The sequence below is a fragment of the Mustela nivalis genome (genome assembly GCF_964662115.1).
Source record: "Mustela nivalis genome assembly, chromosome: 4".
NCBI classification, from domain to species: Eukaryota; Metazoa; Chordata; class Mammalia; order Carnivora; family Mustelidae; genus Mustela; species Mustela nivalis.
The window spans coordinates 123,974,332-123,994,641 of record NC_139023.1 but is presented as its reverse complement, the minus strand read 5'-3'; the positions used below and the strand labels follow the sequence as shown (position 1 = coordinate 123,994,641).

The 20,310-nt window shown below is 39.5% G+C and overlaps 2 protein-coding genes across 7 annotated transcripts in view; one reads left to right on the top strand and one right to left on the bottom strand.

Annotated features, from left to right (window-relative positions):
- Nucleotides 1-7,425: 7,425 nt before the first annotated feature.
- Nucleotides 7,426-15,271, bottom strand: NPY2R (neuropeptide Y receptor Y2). 2 transcript variants are annotated; one of them, XM_082728764.1, is made up of 2 exons: nt 15,176-15,271; nt 7,426-10,573 (listed from the first exon to the last, which is right to left on the bottom strand). In XM_082728764.1, exon 2 carries the CDS (start codon nt 10,543-10,545, stop codon nt 9,397-9,399), a length of 1,149 nt encoding a protein of 382 aa, XP_082584890.1. In that variant the 5' UTR covers nt 10,546-10,573; nt 15,176-15,271; the 3' UTR covers nt 7,426-9,396. The 2 variants fall into 2 exon arrangements, with proteins under 2 accessions (XP_082584890.1, XP_082584889.1); XM_082728763.1 differs by having other exon boundaries at nt 15,170-15,256.
- The window catches only part of LOC309863678 (uncharacterized protein), a gene marked incomplete at its 5' end in the record, with an annotated part of 39,197 nt that continues 34,124 nt past the window's right edge, over nt 15,238-20,310 (top strand). For 3 of the 5 annotated variants that reach the window (XR_014311173.1, XR_014311175.1, XR_014311176.1), the window contains 3 exons: nt 15,238-15,480; nt 15,763-16,029; nt 16,119-16,270. Coding sequence is in view for 1 of the 5 variants with exons in the window: in XM_082728765.1 (XP_082584891.1) it covers nt 15,238-15,480; nt 15,763-16,029; nt 16,119-16,241 (633 nt within the window). Of the gene's footprint in view, nt 15,481-15,762; nt 16,030-16,118; nt 16,271-19,914; nt 20,186-20,310 lie in introns of those variants that run through there. The other 2 variants (XM_082728765.1, XR_014311174.1) reach the window with 2 other exon arrangements.

The window sequence follows — 20,310 nt, the reverse complement described above, 5'->3', positions numbered from 1 at the left end:
ACTTTGTTCCTTTCAGGTTTTGCTTTTAAGATTTCTTGAGAAGACCCAGAGAAGAATTTTGTTAATGATTTCTCATTACTGAGGCAAGAACATTCTGGTACTCTACACAATGCCCAGTGAATTACAAGGTTTTTCATTGTAGCTAGTGGGTGTTCTCTGGATACTATACTTTAGTACTTCAAGGTAATTTTTTTCAATCATGGATATTTTCTTAACATACAGGTAGCTCCATACTTTGATATATACTCAAAAGGAAACCCTCTGTGGGTCTCTGTAGGTCTTTTCTGTGATGTTTTCTTCTTTCTTATAATCTGACCTGCAAATTCTATCCTCCTTTTTCTCCTCGAACTTTATTTCCTGAATTCAAAGATTCTGCTGGATTCTATCTGTGTTCCCTTCCTATATGCTGAAACCTGGGGATTTTCTAAGGACAGAAATCAGGGAAAATTCTAGTTCTAATCTTAAGGTTTTCTCCCCTAACTCTCAGGGATTATTAACTAACATGTAGGGTAAACAATTAAAATCATATAGAATATATTTTCTGATAACTAAGGTATTATATTAGAAATCAACAGTAATAATATGTCTAGGAAAGTTCCAAATATTTGAAAATTAACACACTCCCTCAGATCCACAGGTCTAGAAGAAATCACAAAAGAAAATAGAAAATAATTTAACTGAATAACAGCAAAACTACTAAATACCAAAATTTAGAAAAGGAATATTGCTAGAAGGGATTTAAAGGTAAATTTATATATGTAAAAATTTACTTAAAATTAAGACACAAAATAGTTAATTTAAGCTTTGGTTTTGAGAAGGTACAAAAATTTCCAGTTAAAGCCAAAGCAAATAGAAATAATAAAATAATGGCATGTATCAAAAAAAAAAAAAACATGAAAAAATAGAAAAAAGTATCAAAGCCAAAGGTTCGATTTTTGAAGATTAATAAAATTAGTAAAACTTTGGCAGAAATAATCAAGGAGAAGGAAGAGAGAAACCTAATTATCAAAATGAAGAATTAAAGAAAGGATATCAATATATAGCTAATAGAAATTAAAAGGTTAAGGGAATACTACAGTCGGTTCAATGTAAGAAAATTCAACAGCTTAGATGAAAGGAATAAATTCCTTGAAAGATATATACTAAAACCAATCAAAGAGAAAATAAAAGTATAGTCCAGTATTTACTACAGACAGAATTTGAAATTTAAAGAAAGGAAAATCTTCTCACAATGAGAACTCTAAGACTAAATGACTCCATTGGTGAATTCTATCAAAGAATTAAGAAAGAAGTAATATGAACTCCTTCATAAAATAGAAGAGAAGGAAACACTAACCAAAATGTTTTATTAGGCCTTAATACTTAAGACCTTAAGGCTGATATGCAGCCTTGACAGAGTTCACAAGAAAATGGTTATATGGACTAATATTCCTTATGAACATAGATGTAAAAATCTTCAACCCAGTATTAGCAAAGTGGTTTGAAGAATACATTAAAAAAATAATACATCAAACTCATGTGAGAGTTATGCCAGGAATGTAAGGTTGGTTTTTCATTAAATATAATATAGACACCCCCCCCCCACACACACAATTTAGAAAGACCCACTACAGTTCAATAAAAAACAACAGCAGCAAAGACTATTAAATCCAATTTTACATAATGACAATTGATGTAAACAGACACTTCTATAAAGAAGATATATGAATGATAAATATGTATAAGAAGTGATTAACATCATTAGTCAACAGAGAAATGCTAATCCAAACGACGATAGGATTTCTACTGCAATGGAAAAAATTAAAAACAGTAACATTTGTAACCAAATGGTACAAAGTGTGAAACAACTTGTATCTCTTGGACATCTTAAGTGGGAGAGTAACCATTTGGGAAATGCATTGGCTCTTTCTCATAAAGTTCACTATATATCTATTTTATGACCTAGTAATTCAATTACTTTTCTACTTTCTTAAGCAACATAAAAAATATCTCTACAAAAGGACTTAGGAAAGAATATTTATAGCAAGTTTAATCATAAAAGCCAAAAACTTGAAATAATCCAAACATAGATCAAGAGAATGGATAAATAAATTGTGCTGTACTCACACAAATGAATGTGACCCAGCAATAAGATCTGAATGAATTATGATACATGCACCAACCTGGATAAATCTCCAAATCACTGTTTTATGCAAAGGATGGCAGATACAAAACAATACATATTCTGTGGCTCCAAGTGTACAAAGTTGAAGGAGAGACAAAATTAATCGACGGCAACAAAAATCAGCATAATAGTTGCTATGAGGGTGGGGTGGAGATTGACTGGAAGAGGACATGAAGTTGATGAAAAGTCTATCTCTTGACTGAGGTAAATAATCACATATGTGTATACCCTTGTGAAAACTCATAGAATTATATATAAATCTGTGCATGTAAATGTAAATTTTATTTTAATTAAAATATAAAATAGAAGGGGATTGGTTCTGAGTTCTGGGGCTGATTGAGGTTTCAGCAAGACTACAGAAATTCAGGGAATCTTCCAGTGAGTTGGCGGTACCCATGCAATCGAAGGAATGCAGACCAGCGAGAATACTGGGGGACTTCTGCCCCATTTCTTTAGAATGTTGCTGCCCTTTCCCCTCCATGCTTAGTTTCCCCTCCATGTCTCCCTCTCCCCACAGGGAATAAAAACAAAAATGACAACAACAACAAACGTTTTGTAGAGCACTCCCAAACATACATCTACCTCAACCCTAGCTGGTGAAAATTAGGAAACAATCAGCACAAGAAATTACTATTTTAATACACTTTAGGTAATGATTTACTGAATGAACTCCCAGCTATTAAAACATCAATAATTAAATTAAAATGTTTCCTTTTAGAGAGTTATGAGAGCTTGCAGGTGATTTTAATTAAAGAGTTAGTGTTGGTCTCCTAAGTTTATAAAATCCATGTAAGGAGATGCCTATCTAAGATTTTCCATCTTGCTCCAGAATTGTCGTTCAGCATTAAAGAACCAGTGGTGCAGCCGCTACTTTGCTCCTCCTTGCCTCACATTTCAGCATTCCTGGTTCCTGATTTGACCCAGTCCCCACCCAGATGCTGTCACTTGGTTCCATGATCCCTTTAAGACACTGCTCCCTTAGACTTGGCTGTTGTCTCACTTCAGCTTCCTCACCTCAGCTCTAAGCCTTGGCTGCTATAGATTCACCTGTGGGCCTCTCATGCATTATGGAATATATTATCTGCTCCTTGGAACCCACGTGCATCGTGTGTCCTTCCAGCCAGTCTCTGGCAGTGGAAAAGAGAACTGGGGAGGAAGATGATAGGAGAAAGAAACTGTGGGAAGGACACAGGCTTGGGACTAAAACAACCTGTTTAAGAAATGCTCTTAAGGGGTGCCTGGGTGGCTCAGCATCTGCCTTTGGCTCAGGTCATGGTACCAGGGTCCTGGGATGGAGCCCACTCGGACTCCCTGTTCAGCAGGAAGCCTGCTTCTCCCTCTCCTGCTCCCCCTGCTTGTGCTGTCTCTCTCTCTGTCAAATAAATAAAATCTTAAAAAAGAAAAAGAAAAAGAAATGATGTTCATTTGTTTAATACCATGAGTTCTCTGCAAGGGTGACATAATTGCACAGTCATGCAACTATCTTTAAGAAGGTGCTGTGGGCGAACTGTACTTTTTAAGGCATGGTGAATATGTATCGGTACAAATGAGTAGCATGAGTCGCAAAACTGCTCAAAGTATATGCTCAACGGTGTTTTGCATAAAAGTAGCACCACATCATAATATTGACAGTTCCAAAATACCATCCATACTCTCTAATTATATCCACTAAAAAAATTGCTGTTGGGACCTGTTGTTGTTGTTGTTGTTTAAGTATAATACTCATGACTTTAATCATCTGTTTCATGCTGTCTTTGAATATAATGACAAAAAATATTCACTTGTTATTTTTTCCTTTCTTTTTTTGTGTGAAGATAATGCAGCATTTTTTAACTTTAATGCGATACCATGTGCCTATCATGATCTGCTATGTGCTTTTTTTTTTAATCTTTTTTTTTTTTAAGATTTTTATTTATTTATTTGACAGAGAGAGATCACAAGTAGATGGAGAGGCAGGCAGAGAGAGAGAGAGGGAATCAGGCTCCCTGCTGAGCAGAGAGCCCGATGTGGGACTCGATCCCAGGACCCTGAGATCATGACCTGAGCCGAAGGCAGCGGCTTAACCCACTGAGCCACCCAGGCGCCCCTGCTGTGTGCTTTTTGACAAGTAATTTGTTAAAGTGGTAAAACTTGGCAATGATTTACAAAGGAGAGTAGATTTAGAGTTAGTCATTTTCATTTACTTCGATTCAGTGACATATTCATGGACTAACAAGAAAGAGTTGAGGTTACAAATAACTTGTGAACTATCTAGCCCACAGTCCATCTTCCCTATAACCTCACCCATATCTAGGAAAACCTGTGAAGTCTGTGGACATTGGACTAATGTACCACTGTGGAAAAAAGGTCAATGATCTAACAAGTGTCTTTTATAAATCCTCACAAATCAATCTTTATACATTCATATTTTATCCCTTATCAACTTGAAAACTATAGACTATATTCATCCTGAGGTATCATTTCCTTTGCTCATCCTAGGATGTTAATCCAGAATTTATATTCTGTGATTTTTAGATCATTAGGTCCTTTTATAAAAGATTTAATTTATTTGAGAGAGAGAGTGAGAAGTGAGCAACAGTGGGGGGAAGCAGAGGGAGAGGGAGAAGCAGACTCTTCTCAGCAGGAAGCCTGATGTGGGACTTGATCCCAGGACTCTGGGATAATGACCTACACCGAAGGTAGACGCTTTACTGACTGAGCCACCCAGGTACCCCTTGATCATTAAGTCTTGATATAATTACTTCTTCCTCCATTCCAATCAACCTATGGTGGGGGAAGAAATTCTTCCCTTATGATTTATTCCTCAGTCCCTCTGTCCTAATGGGCCAGTTTTAAAGAGTATCTTGAACACACTGGCCTTGAAACCAGAAAAGGGAGAAAAAAAAAAAAAAAGGATAAGTGAACCTGCATCATTGTAAACTGAAAACTCCAAAAAAGCACTCAGAAGGAGAGGATCGGGCTGAAACCAGAAATTACACCATTTGGGCAAATCTCAAGATTGTCAAATTGTCTGAAAGCAATTAGAGAACATATTCTCCCTTACATGTTCTCCCTGTATCTTAGGGGATAGAAACCTAAGAACTGAGAGTGGTTTGCATTTCCCCAAATCCCTGCCAGCAAGACTAGAGTTATAGTCCACAGATGGGAGATATTCACATGAATTTTTAAAAGCAAAAGAGAAGCAAAAGGCATTGTTTAGTCTATGGCAGGGGAAGTGGGCAGGAGCCCATTATGGGCTTAGCAGGAGGCAATAAGATTTTTTCGGTCGAAATCTAGTTGACACATATTATATTAGTTTCGGATGTACAATACAGTGTTTGGACAAGTCCATAGGTTCTGCTGTGTTCACCACAAGTGTAGTTACTATTTGCCACCATACAAAGTGATTACAAAACCATTGACTATATTCCCTGAACTCTACTTTTTATCTCCTTGACTTATTCATTCCATAACTGGAAGCCTGTACCTCCCATTCCCCTTCACCCATTTTTGCCCATGTCCCACCATCCTCCACTCTGGCAACCATCAGTTTGTTCTCTGTATTTATGAGCTTGCTCCTGCTTTTTCTGTTCTATTTCTTAGATTCCCTTTACAAGTAAAATAATATAGTATTCGTCTTCCTCTGTCTGAACTTATTTCACTAGGCATCATACCCATCCATATTGGGTCCGTCCATGTTATCACATATGGCAAAACCTCATTATTTGTTATGGCTGAGTAATATTCCACTGTGTGCATTTGTGTGTGTGTCCATTAATCTATCAATAGACGTTAAAAGACAATGAGATTTTAATAGATAAACCTATACTCTTTCCTGTGCATCGTCCACTCTCTGTTGTAGGCATTCATAGAGGTTTCATGTAATCTTGTATTTCCTGGTTTCGTCAATGCCAATGGCAGCTTTTCCTTACCTTCACTTCTCCAGTTCTTTGAGTGATTTTGCAAGATTTTAATTTCCTGTATTAAATGAATTTTTGCTGGACCTACCTAGCATGGCTTCTTTTTAGTTATCTGAATCATGACTAATAGAGTGTACAAGCCTTTCCATGCTTCCCTTGTGCAAGGGTCTAGAAAATTTTGAGTGAATCCAAAATGGAATATATGTATAGAGCCCTTTCCAATTATGCAAGTGTCTATACTTAAGGCCTTCAGTAAAAACTTTAATCCTGAACAAATGCATATCTTTTCTTAAAGCCTGGATGGCTAAAACCTGACTTTCCTACAACCTGCATAACAAAACTAGGACAAGTCTATGGTTTACAATCTTACATATCTACCTCCAAATCTTGGCTTTAATATTTACTTGACTCATTGACTCAGTTTCCTTAATGGATATTTATTGATCACTAATTGGTGCCAGAAGCCACAAGTACCTGCACTACCACAATGATTAAAAGAACCCCTCATATGCTTAAAATCTAACAGCAAAGACTATAGAAAGAGAATTTGCAAGGGATAGAACATATAAGTAGAGTCAGGTACTAAGGAGTCTTCCAAATCACAGAAAGATTTTGACTTTACCATAAGAATGATGAGGGGACATTGAAGAGTTTTCATCAGAGGAGTGATTTGATAAAATTTTAGTTTTTGAAAAATCACTCTGGCAAGTGGGTAAAAGGTGAATTGGATAGGAAGATGACTGGATGTAGAGAGACAAATCAGGAAGCTGCAACATTAAACCAGATGAGAGAGTACAGGGCTGGGAAGATAATCACAGCCTGAACCATGGTGGGGAGCATAAAGAGGAAGAAAAATGAACTAATTCAAGCAACATCCAGGAATGGGAACAAAATGTGGGAATTGGGCATGGTGATAAAAAGACATAAGAGTGAAGGGTGACTCCAAAGTGTAAGGCTTTAGGGAACTAGATGAATAGAATCATCATGATTAGAAAAGAAATTCAGGAAAACAAAGTAGAGGTGAAGCAGGGGTGGATCAAAATGGCAGGTTCTGTTTTAGACATGTTGGATTTAATCTGCTGACCATGCAGACGTGTCAGGTCAGCTGATGGAAATAGGTTTGAAGTGTAGAAAAAAGTTCTGGTCTTAAAGATTCAAACACTGTCAAAATACGGATTGTAGTTGCAGCCACAGGAGTGAGTACATTGACTCACATTCATGTGCAGAAAGGAAAGAGAGCTAAACTGTCTAGGAGTCATCATCATCATTATTAGTTTTTTTAAATTATGTTAAACCTTACTATTTCACCTTGGACAGAAAGTCTGAGATAAAATATCACAATTTTTCTCTAATTTCCTGCATTTTTTTATTTGAACAGATAAAATCACTACATAAAAGGTTATTTTGTTAATGAGTTAACAGAACTAATTAGATCACATATGTTAATTGGATCATTAATTGGATTCTAATAATATACTACTACAACTGTGATACAGTAACATACACATTTCCTACAGGGTAAGAATTCTCCAAGAGGAAAAGAAAACCCTTTTAATCACAATTATCTATTAACATCCTAAGCAAAGAAACTGCTGTTTACAGGACAAAGAGCTTCTTTTTGGATAGTTACATCAAGTCCAACAGAAAAATCAATTTGTTCACTGCATGATATATTACATACATATTATTTTTGGTTTATTTCTTAGTCTTTCACTGTTTTCATTCTTTTCAGTATTCCACTGAAGTCCATGTCAAGTCCACATCAAAAGCTTTACTTCTTCACTGGAAATAATTCAACAAGAGCCATGGTATAAATTTTAAATATATCCATAAAATAAAACTCTCCAGTTTATAAACTTAATGTGTGTAACTAAAAATAATATTCATATTGAAGCTTTTTAAAATTTAAGAAATCTATTCACAAATTCAGTCATACTGACAAAATGTGATTACAATAAAATTTAACAGCATCCAAAGAAGTACAAATATTTTAACAGCTCAGTGAGCTTTAATAAACATACTAGGGTTTTAAGCATCTTTGGCAGGTGCTATTGAAATAAAAATTGTGTTCACAAAATTATTCAGTGAAATATACTCTAACATCTACACTCCATTATTTATAGGTAAAATTTTATTATGTATATATTCATAAGTTATCCAAAATACAAAGCTAGGTATCTTGAGAGGAAGATAATTTTTGTTTAAATTGGTCCAAATAGTATGTTTGCAATGCTTTTAATATTTCTTTCTAGGTGGTTCCATTTTGATGAAATTATATTGTTTTATTAATTCTGAATGGGTCCATGGAAGATGAATTTCAAAAATAACACTGCAGTATTCTGTAAACACATTAGAGCTATGTATCTGTGCTAAAACTATTTACAAATAACCATAAAATGTTGCAAAATGCCACAAAAATTATTTCTTAATCTGAATTAATTTTTAGTGGAGACAAACTCAGTTCCAACATAGAAATAATAGATGTTCAAAAAGATATAACAATTAGAAGTGATTAAAAGTTTTGTGTTGTATGCTTATCTGTTATGTAAATAGCATCTATATAAAGCAGCACAACTTGAAATGAGAAGCTGAATGATGGTTTACATTTCTATAATTCTGAGAAGTTCATCCTTCCCTTCCTAGTTGAAGAAAGTGTTCACTAAATGTACATTTGGTTTTAAGAACAACAGGCTAACTGAGTGTTAAAGAGTTCCCCTATCACTGGCCCAAATACTAATTACATAGCAAATTTCAGCTTATTTCCTGGAAGTCGTTCAAATAGTTGAACGACTGTAGTTCAATGCTCCCTGAAGGATTAGTGCGTAGGAAGAATAATTCTTAAAAAAAAAAATGCAATAAAGAAGAGCCTGCAGCAACCTAGGGAAAGTGGTTTTGGGTGGTCTTTCCATCAGATGAGGGGACAGTAAACAGCGCATCACCCCCCAACCCCGTCAACACCCTAATATGATTTGAAAGACAAATTATTCAGCCACAACTTTTTAGCAATGCTAATAATCCCAATGCTAATAATCCCAACCTCATTCAGGTTTCCTTCATTCAGGGAAACAGTCAAAAGCGTTTGCCTCTGCTTTTACCCAGACTTTGACCTACCATCCAAACAATTTAGGCAAACCGTGTCTTGTATCTTTGAATATCAGTATCTTTACCCAGGCACTGCCAACCAGATTTCCATAAATTCCACTGCAGAGGCTTCCATTCTGATTCTCCTTTTCTTCCTTAGAGTGGGAAATCAGGATGCACCCGAGAGCCCTCCTCAACCAGATTTATAGCTCTGGGCAGAACTCATCTACAGATTTTCACATCAGAGCTTCCTTAAACGTTGGTAGCCTCCGTGAAAGAGTCATGGGGGCCAATGTTCTTTTTCACTTCCAGATTCTTTTTAGTCTTGCATGTCACGGACACCTCAGAGTGGATGGCATCCAGCCTCTGCTCACAGCGGAAGGCTGCGAGGAAAGCCTTTCTATAGTTGCTGTTCATCCAGCCATAGAGGAGGGGGTTGGCAAAGGTGGAGCACATGGCAATGATGTGGAACACGGTGAAGATGAGCTTGTACTCCTTCAGGTCGAGGACTTGGTTGTCAATGTCCACAGCAAGCTGGAACGCGTGGAGAGGCAACCAGCTGACCGCAAACACCACGACCACACACACCAGCATCTTGGTGGTTTTCTGCCTTCGCTGGTGGTAGTGATCATTGGCAGCTCCAGGGCTCACGTGGTTCTTAAGTTTACTCCAGATACGAGTGTAGGAGAAGGAGATGATGCCCAGAGGCAAAAGATACAGGATTAACAAGGAAGAAAGACTGTAGACCGTGCCATAGATGTTCTTCTCCTCGCCGGGCCACTTCTCTGTACAGACCATGATCTCAAAGTCGGGAATAATTTCAATCAGTGAATACTCACGGAAGATGGCCAGGGGGCTGGCCAGCAGGGCACTGATGCCCCAGGCCAGGCCGATAATCAGGAAGCTAATTCTCTTGGAGATCTTGCTCTCCAGGTGGTAGACAATGCAACGGTGTCGGTCCAGGGCAATTACTGTCAAGGTGATGGTGGACACTTGTACTGCCAGGCCCTGGGCATAGGGTACCAGGTGGCATAAGACGAGACCCATTTTCCACTCCCCCATTAAGGTGTAGGTCAGAGTGAATGGCAAGCACAAGGTGTTTACCAGAAGATCTGCCACCGCCAGATTGGCAATGAAAAAGTTGGTTACAGTGCGCATGCTCTTGAATTTGATCACCACGTGAATCACCAGAGAGTTTCCAATGACCCCAAGCAAGATGATGGAGCAGTAGGCTAATATGAGGATAATCCGTACCTCAATCAGCATGGTGCTGTCTATCAGCTCTGGCTCAGGGTCGTGGGCCAGCTCACCTCTGGGAGTGGTTTGCCTTGGATGATATTTCTCTACCTTCATTTCTTCCACTGTCTGGTTCTCATCAGCTTCTGCACCTACGGGGCCCATTTTCAGCTACCAGAAAACGAATCTACAACTAAAAAAAAAAAAAATATGTAGAAGATATATGGAACAAGGAAAATACGCATCACAAATGAACTGGCTTTATTTTGCTGAGGCTCAAAAATGCCTATCCCCTGGTCCCTAAAATTTCACAGAGTATACCATTTTAAGAAAGCAGGCCCAATAATAAGTCTATTCACAAATACTGATGTGTTAAACCAGGTCCCTGAAACATGTATTACCAGTGGTAAAATGTAATACCTCTAGTATAGACATAATTTCACGAATGCTATCAAATGGATTCAACCTATTTTAAGTGAGATGAATGTTAGAAACTTTATCAATTAATTTTATAACTCTGACAAATTCATCAAATTCATCAAATTTCTGACAAGGAAAATGGCCTTCAATATCTTGACTGCTTTAAATATATAAATATAGCAACAAATTACACAGAAAGAGAAGACTATTGAAACACTTTGCATGGTGCCTGGACTTTGGGAGTATAACGTATTTAAGATAAACTGAGCAGATTCCACTCCATAACCATGACTTCAAGTGTTTGGATTAGTGTTAAAAATAGGTAGACTGTATAAAATAGTTGCATTTTTTTCAATAGTTGCAGTTTTTGATGATTTGGAATCAACTTCCTACTGACATACAGCAGAATCCCACCCAGGATCTACAGAGAAAATTTGTCTAAATCTTAAGTATAATCTCTCTCTAACCTCTAAATACCAAAGTTTTCACACTTCTCTTCCCCAGTCGCACCCCACCCAAAGCTTTTCCTTCTGCTTGCCCTACTTCAGTCAATGCTATCCCCATGGATTACACCAGGTACAGTTAAAAAGCAGACAACTATTCTAGGCTTTGTCAACTCCTTTAGCCCCCACATATAAGAGGGCCCTCAGACTGATCTGGTATACCTCTCTCAATACTCATCATTTCTACCACATTGACTTTGTACTTCTCAGGTTCTTACCACTGTTACTTTAATACTCTTCTGACTTATCTCACTTCCTCTTCTCCTACTTTCATTCATTCTTAACAATAATAATTGTGCATCTGCAAAATGCCAGGCCTGGACCCACCCTTATGATGCTTGCACTTACTCTAACATCCATTCAGCTAGCATTTGAAAACATATGTCAGGGGGCACCTGGTTGGCTCAGTGGGTTAAGCCTCTGCCTTCAGCTCAGGTCATGATCTCAGAGTCCTGGGATGGAGTCCCACATTGGGCTCTCTGCTCGTCAGGCAGCCTGCTTCCTCCTCTCTCTCTCTCTCTGCTTGCCTCTCTGCCTACTTGTGATCTCTCTATGTCAAATAAATAAAATCCTTAAAAAAAAAAAAAAAGAAAAGAAAAGAAAAAGAAAACCTATGTCAGGAACCAGGATTTGTGCTGGGGGGAATGACAAGAGGACAGCATCTCCACTCTCAGGCTCTTACCTTTGACAAGAAAGAGCCTACTCTGACATGAAAAGTGTTGTTCTGAAATTCAAATGTGATCATATCATTTCCTCCATGTCTCCAGATTGCTTAAAACAAAATAACATATTGGTTACTAATGTGAAATTCTCTTTTCAAGCTTATAAAAACATCTAGAGCCCAACATCATAGTAAGTTTTTAATGTAGTCATAATGACAAAAAGGCTGCCACCATTAATTCGGAACTTCTTTTAAATAAATTTGGTTTTTACTAATCATAATGACATCTACCTACTTTGGCAGGTGAGTCATATTTATTCAGCCCACAGACAATGCCTGGGTGGGCCCCCAGCCTCCACTCCTTACCCTTCCTCTGGAGGGTTAACTCTTGTAGACTGTATTTTCAGGCTCCCACGTCACTGGGATGCTGGCTGAGTATGATCACAGGAGGCACTGGCAGATATTTACAGGACAGAAGAAGAAGGGAGAAGCCCCTGTCTTCTTCTCTGTCCCTCTCTCCTCTGGGCAGTGCTTCAGTAGCCCCTCTTTGCCTCTGGTTCCCAAAGGATTAGTCCATAGTGATTCTATTTCCCGTGGATGGCCCTGGTCCCTGGGCTTTGGTCACACCACCTACTCTCTGCGTCCCTCTGGCTGGGGATAATAATGACTCTTTGCTCGTGCTAATCCTTGAGTGGCCTCAATAGCCTCTGTTCGGCTTATCACTTGTGGAATCAATTATCTGCATTTAATTTCCCCTCCCTCACATTCTCGAAAGGGTTCTGTTTTGCGTGATCTGCTGTTACCATGCATATATGATGTCATTAATTTGCTCTCTCACTAATGGTTCTTGATGTGTACGTTGATACCACTGGCCTATAAAAGATAATCCTAACTCCATTATATGACATTCAGCACTTTTCTTGAATGAATTCCTGCCTATCTTCTGGCTTCATCCCTCTTGACATATAAAATGCATATGTTATGCTTTACTCATACTAAACTGTTTCCAATTCCAGCAATGCATCAGCTTTTCTCATGCCTCTCTACTTTCTCCATTCTGAACTGGGAAGCCTCTCAGTTACCCCAGAAATCTGTGTCCACTTCTAATACTGCAAGAAGCATAAGCCATAATGCAATTATTTCCTCACCTAGCCATCTCTTTCCGGACACAAAATGGATCTTTTCCATCCATTGTTTAATCCTTAGCACACTACCTAACACATTGATGGTACTCAATAATTTGGTAAAACAAATGTGAAGGTAAAGGAAAGCATAATTTTACCAAACACTTGAAGTCAACAAAATTCAAAGTAATAATTTTTTTCCTTTCCTTAAGATAATTGCTTATACGGAATCCCTTTGCTTTGATATGACATTCTCGTGCTTATTTTCTGGCTCTCACTCAGGTAACCACCCCTGCAAGACTTGTTCCAAGGTCCCACTTAAATCAATCTCTGATTAGAGCATTAAAAGTTCCAGTCAGCATACACCATAAGGAAACTTCCTATCTCAGGGGCCTCTCTCTCTCTCTCTCTCTCTCTCTCACACACACACACACACACACACACACACACACCCTTTTGGAGTCTTACTGCAGAGAGAGAGAGAGAGGGAGAGAGAGATTTCTATATACTCATATATATTTGCTTCATTGACATGTTCTAGTTCTGTCTGCATAAATTTCAAATAATGTGTTCCTAGACCCTCTTTTGTATTTGCCTCCATTCTCTAAAAATTAGGGGGAAAAAAGTGAAACTCATTATCTAAATCTTCAAGTTTGTATTTGGTAGGCTGCACCACTTCCCTGAACCTAAAGGAGACTTTACAGAGCACAATTAGTCAATCCTGACAACTCATTAACAGGAATAGCAAGACTCCATGAGGTCTGAGTTTGAGGTTTGCCATGAGCTAAATTGAGAGTAAGCCTGAGAGAGAAGAATATTAGTTTATTGACTTATTTTGGTTTTTCTTTTCAGTTCCATTTTCTTTATTTCAGAGCCCTTTACTTAAAGCTTCTCTACAGAAATGGTTATTGATCTACAGGCAATTTGCATATGGGCACTAATCACTGTTTTCAAGCACACATCTGGCTTTCAGCCAGATCAGAGCACTTCCGCAAATGTATCATTTTAGGGTTGGGCTTCCAGAAAAGTGGAAGAGGAAAACGGAGTCCATAGAGGGAGCTCACTGATTCAAAACTCAAAAGCACAACAATTAAAAGATGAGTCGATGAGGGTAAAAACACTTTATTTGAAACAAGGCAATGGAAAGCATTCACTTGGGTCAAATCATTTTAGAACTGTGAATGGTAGAGTTTTCTTGAATAACTGAATCTTCAGTTTCTGTTGCAGAAATATTTCTTTATAGGGTAGGAAAATGAGTTAAGGCTTTTTTTAATTTTCTTTCTTTCTTTTTTTTTTTTTAAATTTGTGGGGCTTTTTGCATCAGTACTCTTATTACCACAGGTGGCTTAATAAAACTTAACATCTTGTCAATCACAAAACCTTCCAAGAGTGTTTCTCAGGCAAAAAGTTCCCAGGAATCCTGCCTTACAGCCCATACTTGTTAGTACTAGAGAGAGGGGAGTGGACTCCAAGAATGTTACATACAAGACATGATTCTTTGCTTCATAAGCAGAAAGTTGAAACTATTCACCTAAAGGTCTGGTAATGGATCACTTTCTTTGTGTTTGAACTTCTGGCCTTTGCTTGCCAACAGCATTGTCTATTTCATGTCACTGCCTTTAAATGATGTGCCCCACTGCAAAACGTCTTAAAGCTTTTACTTTTTGCACCATATGCTCCTACCAGTGGGTGAGCCCTTCTGGTGCAAAACCAATGAATGCTTAAATAAATGTACTTATTCTTGAACAGCTTTAGCGAATCCAATATGACCTTCTGCTTTAGACAGGTGTTTGATTAAAAAGGGGTGGGGAACAGAAACCATAACAACTTGCTGCTCTGGAAAGATGATGACCTCTCTCTAAATAGGTCAAGGAAAGAGTAAAAACCTTCAACAGAAAAGGAAAATTCTAGCTAAAGTAGAAAATGGTGATGGTACCACCCCAACCCCCACCTTCAGGCTAAAGGAGAGTGGGGTGGGGGGAGTCCGCACACTAATGAGGACCTCCCCCATACCTTCTTCATAGGACTAGAGCTCTTTTGTAGGTATTCTTCCCAGAATGTGAATCAGAGTTAGAACTTACACTTACTTCCCCGGCGAGGGCGTTTCTGCTGAGACGTGGAAGCCAGACGTGCACAGCCGGTCCGTGCGATGATTAACCAGCCCTGGGATCCGAAGAGGCCACTGGAAGGTCCCCAGGGGCAAGTCCAGTTGCGCTGCGTCCTTCCCGACGGTGCAGGACCGTCAGCGCCGCTCGGAGCTAAGCGGAGAGGGGCGGCAGCGCGGCGTCCGCTCGGCACCCGAGCCGCCGGGAGCTGGCGCTGCTCAGCTCTGCCGCGGACCTCTGCGGCCAGGCGCGCTCGGGCACCGCACTGCGCCGCGCACAGCAGCAGGGTGAGCGGGTAAGGATGCCAGGCCGGTGGGGGGCGGAGGCACGGGGGTGGAGGGTGCGGCAACTCTTCCCTGGAAGGAAGAGAAACAGGTGCAGAAGGAGGGGGGCGACAGTTCCGCAGCGCCAAGGGCTGGACGGAAGTTTCCGTGGCGAAAGAGGGGGACAGTGTCCACAGTGTAGCCTCTGCCTCCCGGTTTGGAAGCCCGCGCGGCGGGACCCTACTCAGCGCGGCGCCCCCTCGCGGATTCCCACCCTACTAACACCTGCAAACTTCTACTTTTCAGCCCACTTCCCAGGTGACCCCAAGTGAGATACTCTGGGCGTGTGCAGCACCCCAACCTCCTTTCCCTTCCACACCCCCCCTCCCTTTGCTCTCCGCTCCTCAGTTTCGCGGTAAGAAGCTCCTGGAGTCGGGGTTCACCAAATTGGCCAGGGAAAAGTCGAAGGCGAAAGCGACTGTGGGGCGCCCACCCAGCCTCGGACCAGGGTGCAGCGGTCCCTGGTGCAGCGAGCAAGAGGAGACCTCGGGCTTGCAGGGGGCCGATGCCGAGGTAGAAGCTCTCCACCTTGGAAGGGCTGAGAAAATCCCACAACTTCGACCAGGAGTTGTTTCTTCTTTTGTTTGTTTATTTGCTCACAGGAGCAGAGGTGGGGAGCTGGACCCGCGCAGAACCACAGAAAAACGCCACACAGTTGTGCCAAGGACAAACCCTGGGTACCCTCGCCCGGGGCTGGAGCGCGCGGGGCGCTGGTGCTCCTCTAACTGGGCGGACGCTGTGCTCCCGCGAGAAGGTAAAGCGAGTTCACGTGCTTTTGCCCACCGTTGGCAATTCCTTTCACAGGTGTCTGCTGACAGTTTTACAAGTTAGGTATTGCGGGTTCAGATTCAAAAGCCCGCGGGCAATCTGGGGGCTGTGTGCTCCGGCTCCCGGCAAAAGCTCTATAGGAAGAGAACACAATGGGTGACAAACGAATCACAGTCTCTTTCTCCAGTTAGTTGATTTCCACATCCTTCGCTCTTCGATCATGACCAAAGCCACTTGTGCCACTGAGTGCGAGCCTCTGGAATTCTTCTTTTGGAGAAGCCCTCTGCTAATGCCTTGAGCCCAGTGAGCTGAGGTAGCGGATCAGAGCAGAACAGGACTGTGGCGTCAGTCCACAACGCTGCAGAGTCTGTTTCCTCGAGATTCCTCCCGAGAAGCTCTATTTGGAGCCATTCCTTAGAGAAATTTACGACCAGTCTTTCTTTCCCTTGCTCATTTTTAGAGGGGGCAGCAGAGCCTGCCATGTTAAAAAAAGGAAAGCCAGAAATTGGAAACCACAGTCTTTCCTAACTATCCTGTGTTGAGGTTTTGCACTAAATACTTTCCCTCTGTGCCTCAGTCTCTTCATTTCTGAAGTGAGGATGGTCAACAGAGAAAAAGAAAAAAAAGACAAAAGTACCCTCTTCAAAAATATTAGTTATGGCATCCCCTGTAAAGGATTAGATTTTCAGTCTTATCTGGGCTTGCTCACATCCTAGTAAACTGTGTATGTAAGGATCTTTACACAGTGTAATCTGAAATTGATCATCTGGTTAATGTAGAATTATACCACAGGAGCATATTTCTGTATAAAAGGAAGCCATTTGGGCTTTTCAATTACCAAGAAACAAAACTAAACAGAACTGCAAATAATATCCAGGATGTTCTACATAGTTCTACTTAAAATATGTTGGCAGATATACTTACCTTGGGGAAATATTCCTTGTTCATACATGTGTTTTATGCAACAGATTCAGCACTTCCTAATATATTTGCTGTGAAGAGTGAACTCTGTACCAAGGAGTTGAAATTTTGGAAGACTAGGAATGCCTTGAAATAACAACCGCAAAAACATGCAAGAAAACAGACAAGCAATCAGATTAATTGCTTTGGAGAGCTGAACTGACTTGACTGACATTGATTCTATGAACATTTTTGCCTCCATTACAACTGGCTTTCAAAAGCTGCCTAGGACTCTTATACAAATATTTATCATAATTATTCCCATACAGACATGTGCGCTTTTAGGAAACACATAGTTCCACAAACATCTTCTCAGCAACTCTGAGAAGATTAAATGATCTCTTTAACTCTCTTCCAGTAAAGTACAGAACCGAATGAAACACTGATCTATTGAAGTTAAAGTTGCTTTATCGCTTGTCTTATTATCAAGGATAGTTTTGGCAGTTAAGTCATGATATTTTAGTGCATTAAGGTCTAACTGATACCTTTTGATGTGCATATGCTCTGTGCTATGGGAACAGGAACCACTCTGATGAATGCCAATAAACCCTATTGAGATGCTGATATAAGTTTGTGGAAGCAATGGTGAAATGCAGATTAATACAAATTGAAATAGGCCAGGATTGGTGCTGCCTGATTTCTCTGGTGTCAAATCATTTAGCTCCTCAGGCAGTTCAGCAGCTTAGAAGAATAGATGTCGACTGTTCCTCAAATAGGATGCGGACTCCAATTCAGATGCCTACCAGACTAGGGCCAATGACATAAATGCATACACCAGCTAAGCTGTGGGAGACAGTGGGGAGTGGTGGGTGTTAACAATACCGTTGAAAGCACAAAAGTACATGCCTTTTCTGAAGGAGGAGGCTGCTAATTCCACTGAGTTTCCTTGTAAAAATTTAAATTCAATATTGTCAGATCTGACATTTTAAGAGAACAAAAATTCATGTTCTTAAATATCTTTCGAATTTTCAAGGAAAGAAATTAATTCTTGAAAAGTAAAGTCCCTAAGCAGGTCAGATCTATGGAGGCCAAAATAGAGATGGGTAGATAACCCACAGTCTTGTCGTCGGTGGGCCTCCAATAGTGCCGCCTCTGATATGAGTATGTGATGTTTGACGGACCTCCTCAAGCACATCAGACATCAGACATGGCTCAACCACCATTTCCCCTCCCCCACAAACCATTCCTCAGTGCTCATAAATATAAAAGTAATACAACCATAGATCAATTGCCAAATAAGTAACTTTCTTTTCCACTTTGGGTTGAATAGGTATTCTCAGTGAGACTCCAAAGTAAATGACTTGGCGAATAACTGAACGATCAGTATTTTATGTTGTTAAGATGAAGAAATTTCAGACAAACTCTTTGTTAGAAAAGACAAAGTTAGATAACATTAGTATCTAGAAGACTATTTATGATGCTTTTTTTTTTTTTAGATGAAGTACATCATGATATGGATTTCCTTCAGTCTAAATTTATTTTGAAAGCAAAATACGCCACCCCATGGCGTAAATAATTTTATTGTTTAAAGTAACTTACAACCATTATAAAAAGCAAAAACAGGGGAAAAAAACATAGAAAGAAATACAAATAAAACATTGCTGTCCAATAGAACTTTCTGTAATGATGGTAATGTTCTCTATCTGTATTGTCCAATAAAGTAACCACGCAGCTACTTTTGGGCCTTTGGCTTTTGGACACTTGAAATATGGCTAGTGAAAGGAAACTGAATTTTAAACTTAACTTTTTTAAAAGCACCAAAAACAAAAAGTGTGTTTTAATTCCTAATGGAAATTCTTCCTAGGGTCACTCCTGCCAGAAAGCCAGCTTTTTTTTTTTTTTTTTTTTTTTTTTCTCACCTTAATGTCAAGTTTTCCTGAAAGACTTTTTATTTTAAAATATTTTTATTTATTTATTTGAGGGAAAGAGAGAGAGTGAGTGAGAGAGCCGGGGTGGGGGGCATGGGGTTCAGAGGGAGGGGGGAAGAGAGAGTCTCAAGCAGACTCCCTGCTGAGTGAGGAGAGCAAGCCCAACTTGGGGCTCAGCCCCACAACCCTGAGATCATGACCTGATCTGAAACCAAGAGTCAGACCTTCAGCCAACTGAGCCACCCAGGCGTCCCTTGCTCTCCCTGAAAGACTATTAAATAACTCTCAAGTCATACCAAACTGAATTAAATCCTGTTCAAAACAAAATACTGTAGTGCAGCTGGAGTGTGGAAGCTGATTCCAGAAGGAGAAAAAAGTAAGCTCCACAGCACCAAATGAGAGAGCAACAAGCCCAAAGAATTCTCTAAACCCCAGTAATGTAAGAAAAGCTCAGTGATGCTAATAAAATAATGTACTTAACTCTGACTAAACAAAAGAAGCTTAATAGCTAGTTAGGAAATTTTAATAATCAAATTAGCTTAACAGTTACAGTGTTTAGGATATTTAAACTGATTCTGTCTTGCTTTATTTAAGTGTTCAACAAATTCAATTATTTATTTATTCTTAGGTTTATTAAGTCCTACTTACAGGAATTCATGTTAAAGTTTCAATAGCACTCCCTTTAGTAAAAATTATAGAACCTAGATATCCTAATGGTAATTTGGCTATTTGGTTATAATATTGATTCTCAGTTGGTTGTAAATATATTTCTGATGGGATGTGTGTCTACCTTTCCTTTCAGGCAGGAAAAGGCACAGTGGAAGTTAATATCCGAACAGATACGGTGGAACTTGCATCAAGTAGACACAGAAAAAAGAGACTGGTTTATATGAATGGAGCTACAGGTGTTTTAACTTTTTAAACAAATCTTTATTTAAGATCAACTCAGTTTTTAAAAACTGGACGGTCTAATCACACTTGAGATGAAAAAGTAATGCTTCCTTCAACACCCTTGCAACCTTGGCTCATTTATAGCAAGCGAGCCAGTAAATGTGTGAATGTGCAAAAAACGGTCATCAAATAATCCATTTCATGAAGCTGATTGGCTAGATTTTCTTTAAAATTTTGTAGGCAGCAGTATGTTATGAAGACAGGTGTCTCACTAAGGAAAAGCAACTAGTCATTCCAAGTGAAATAG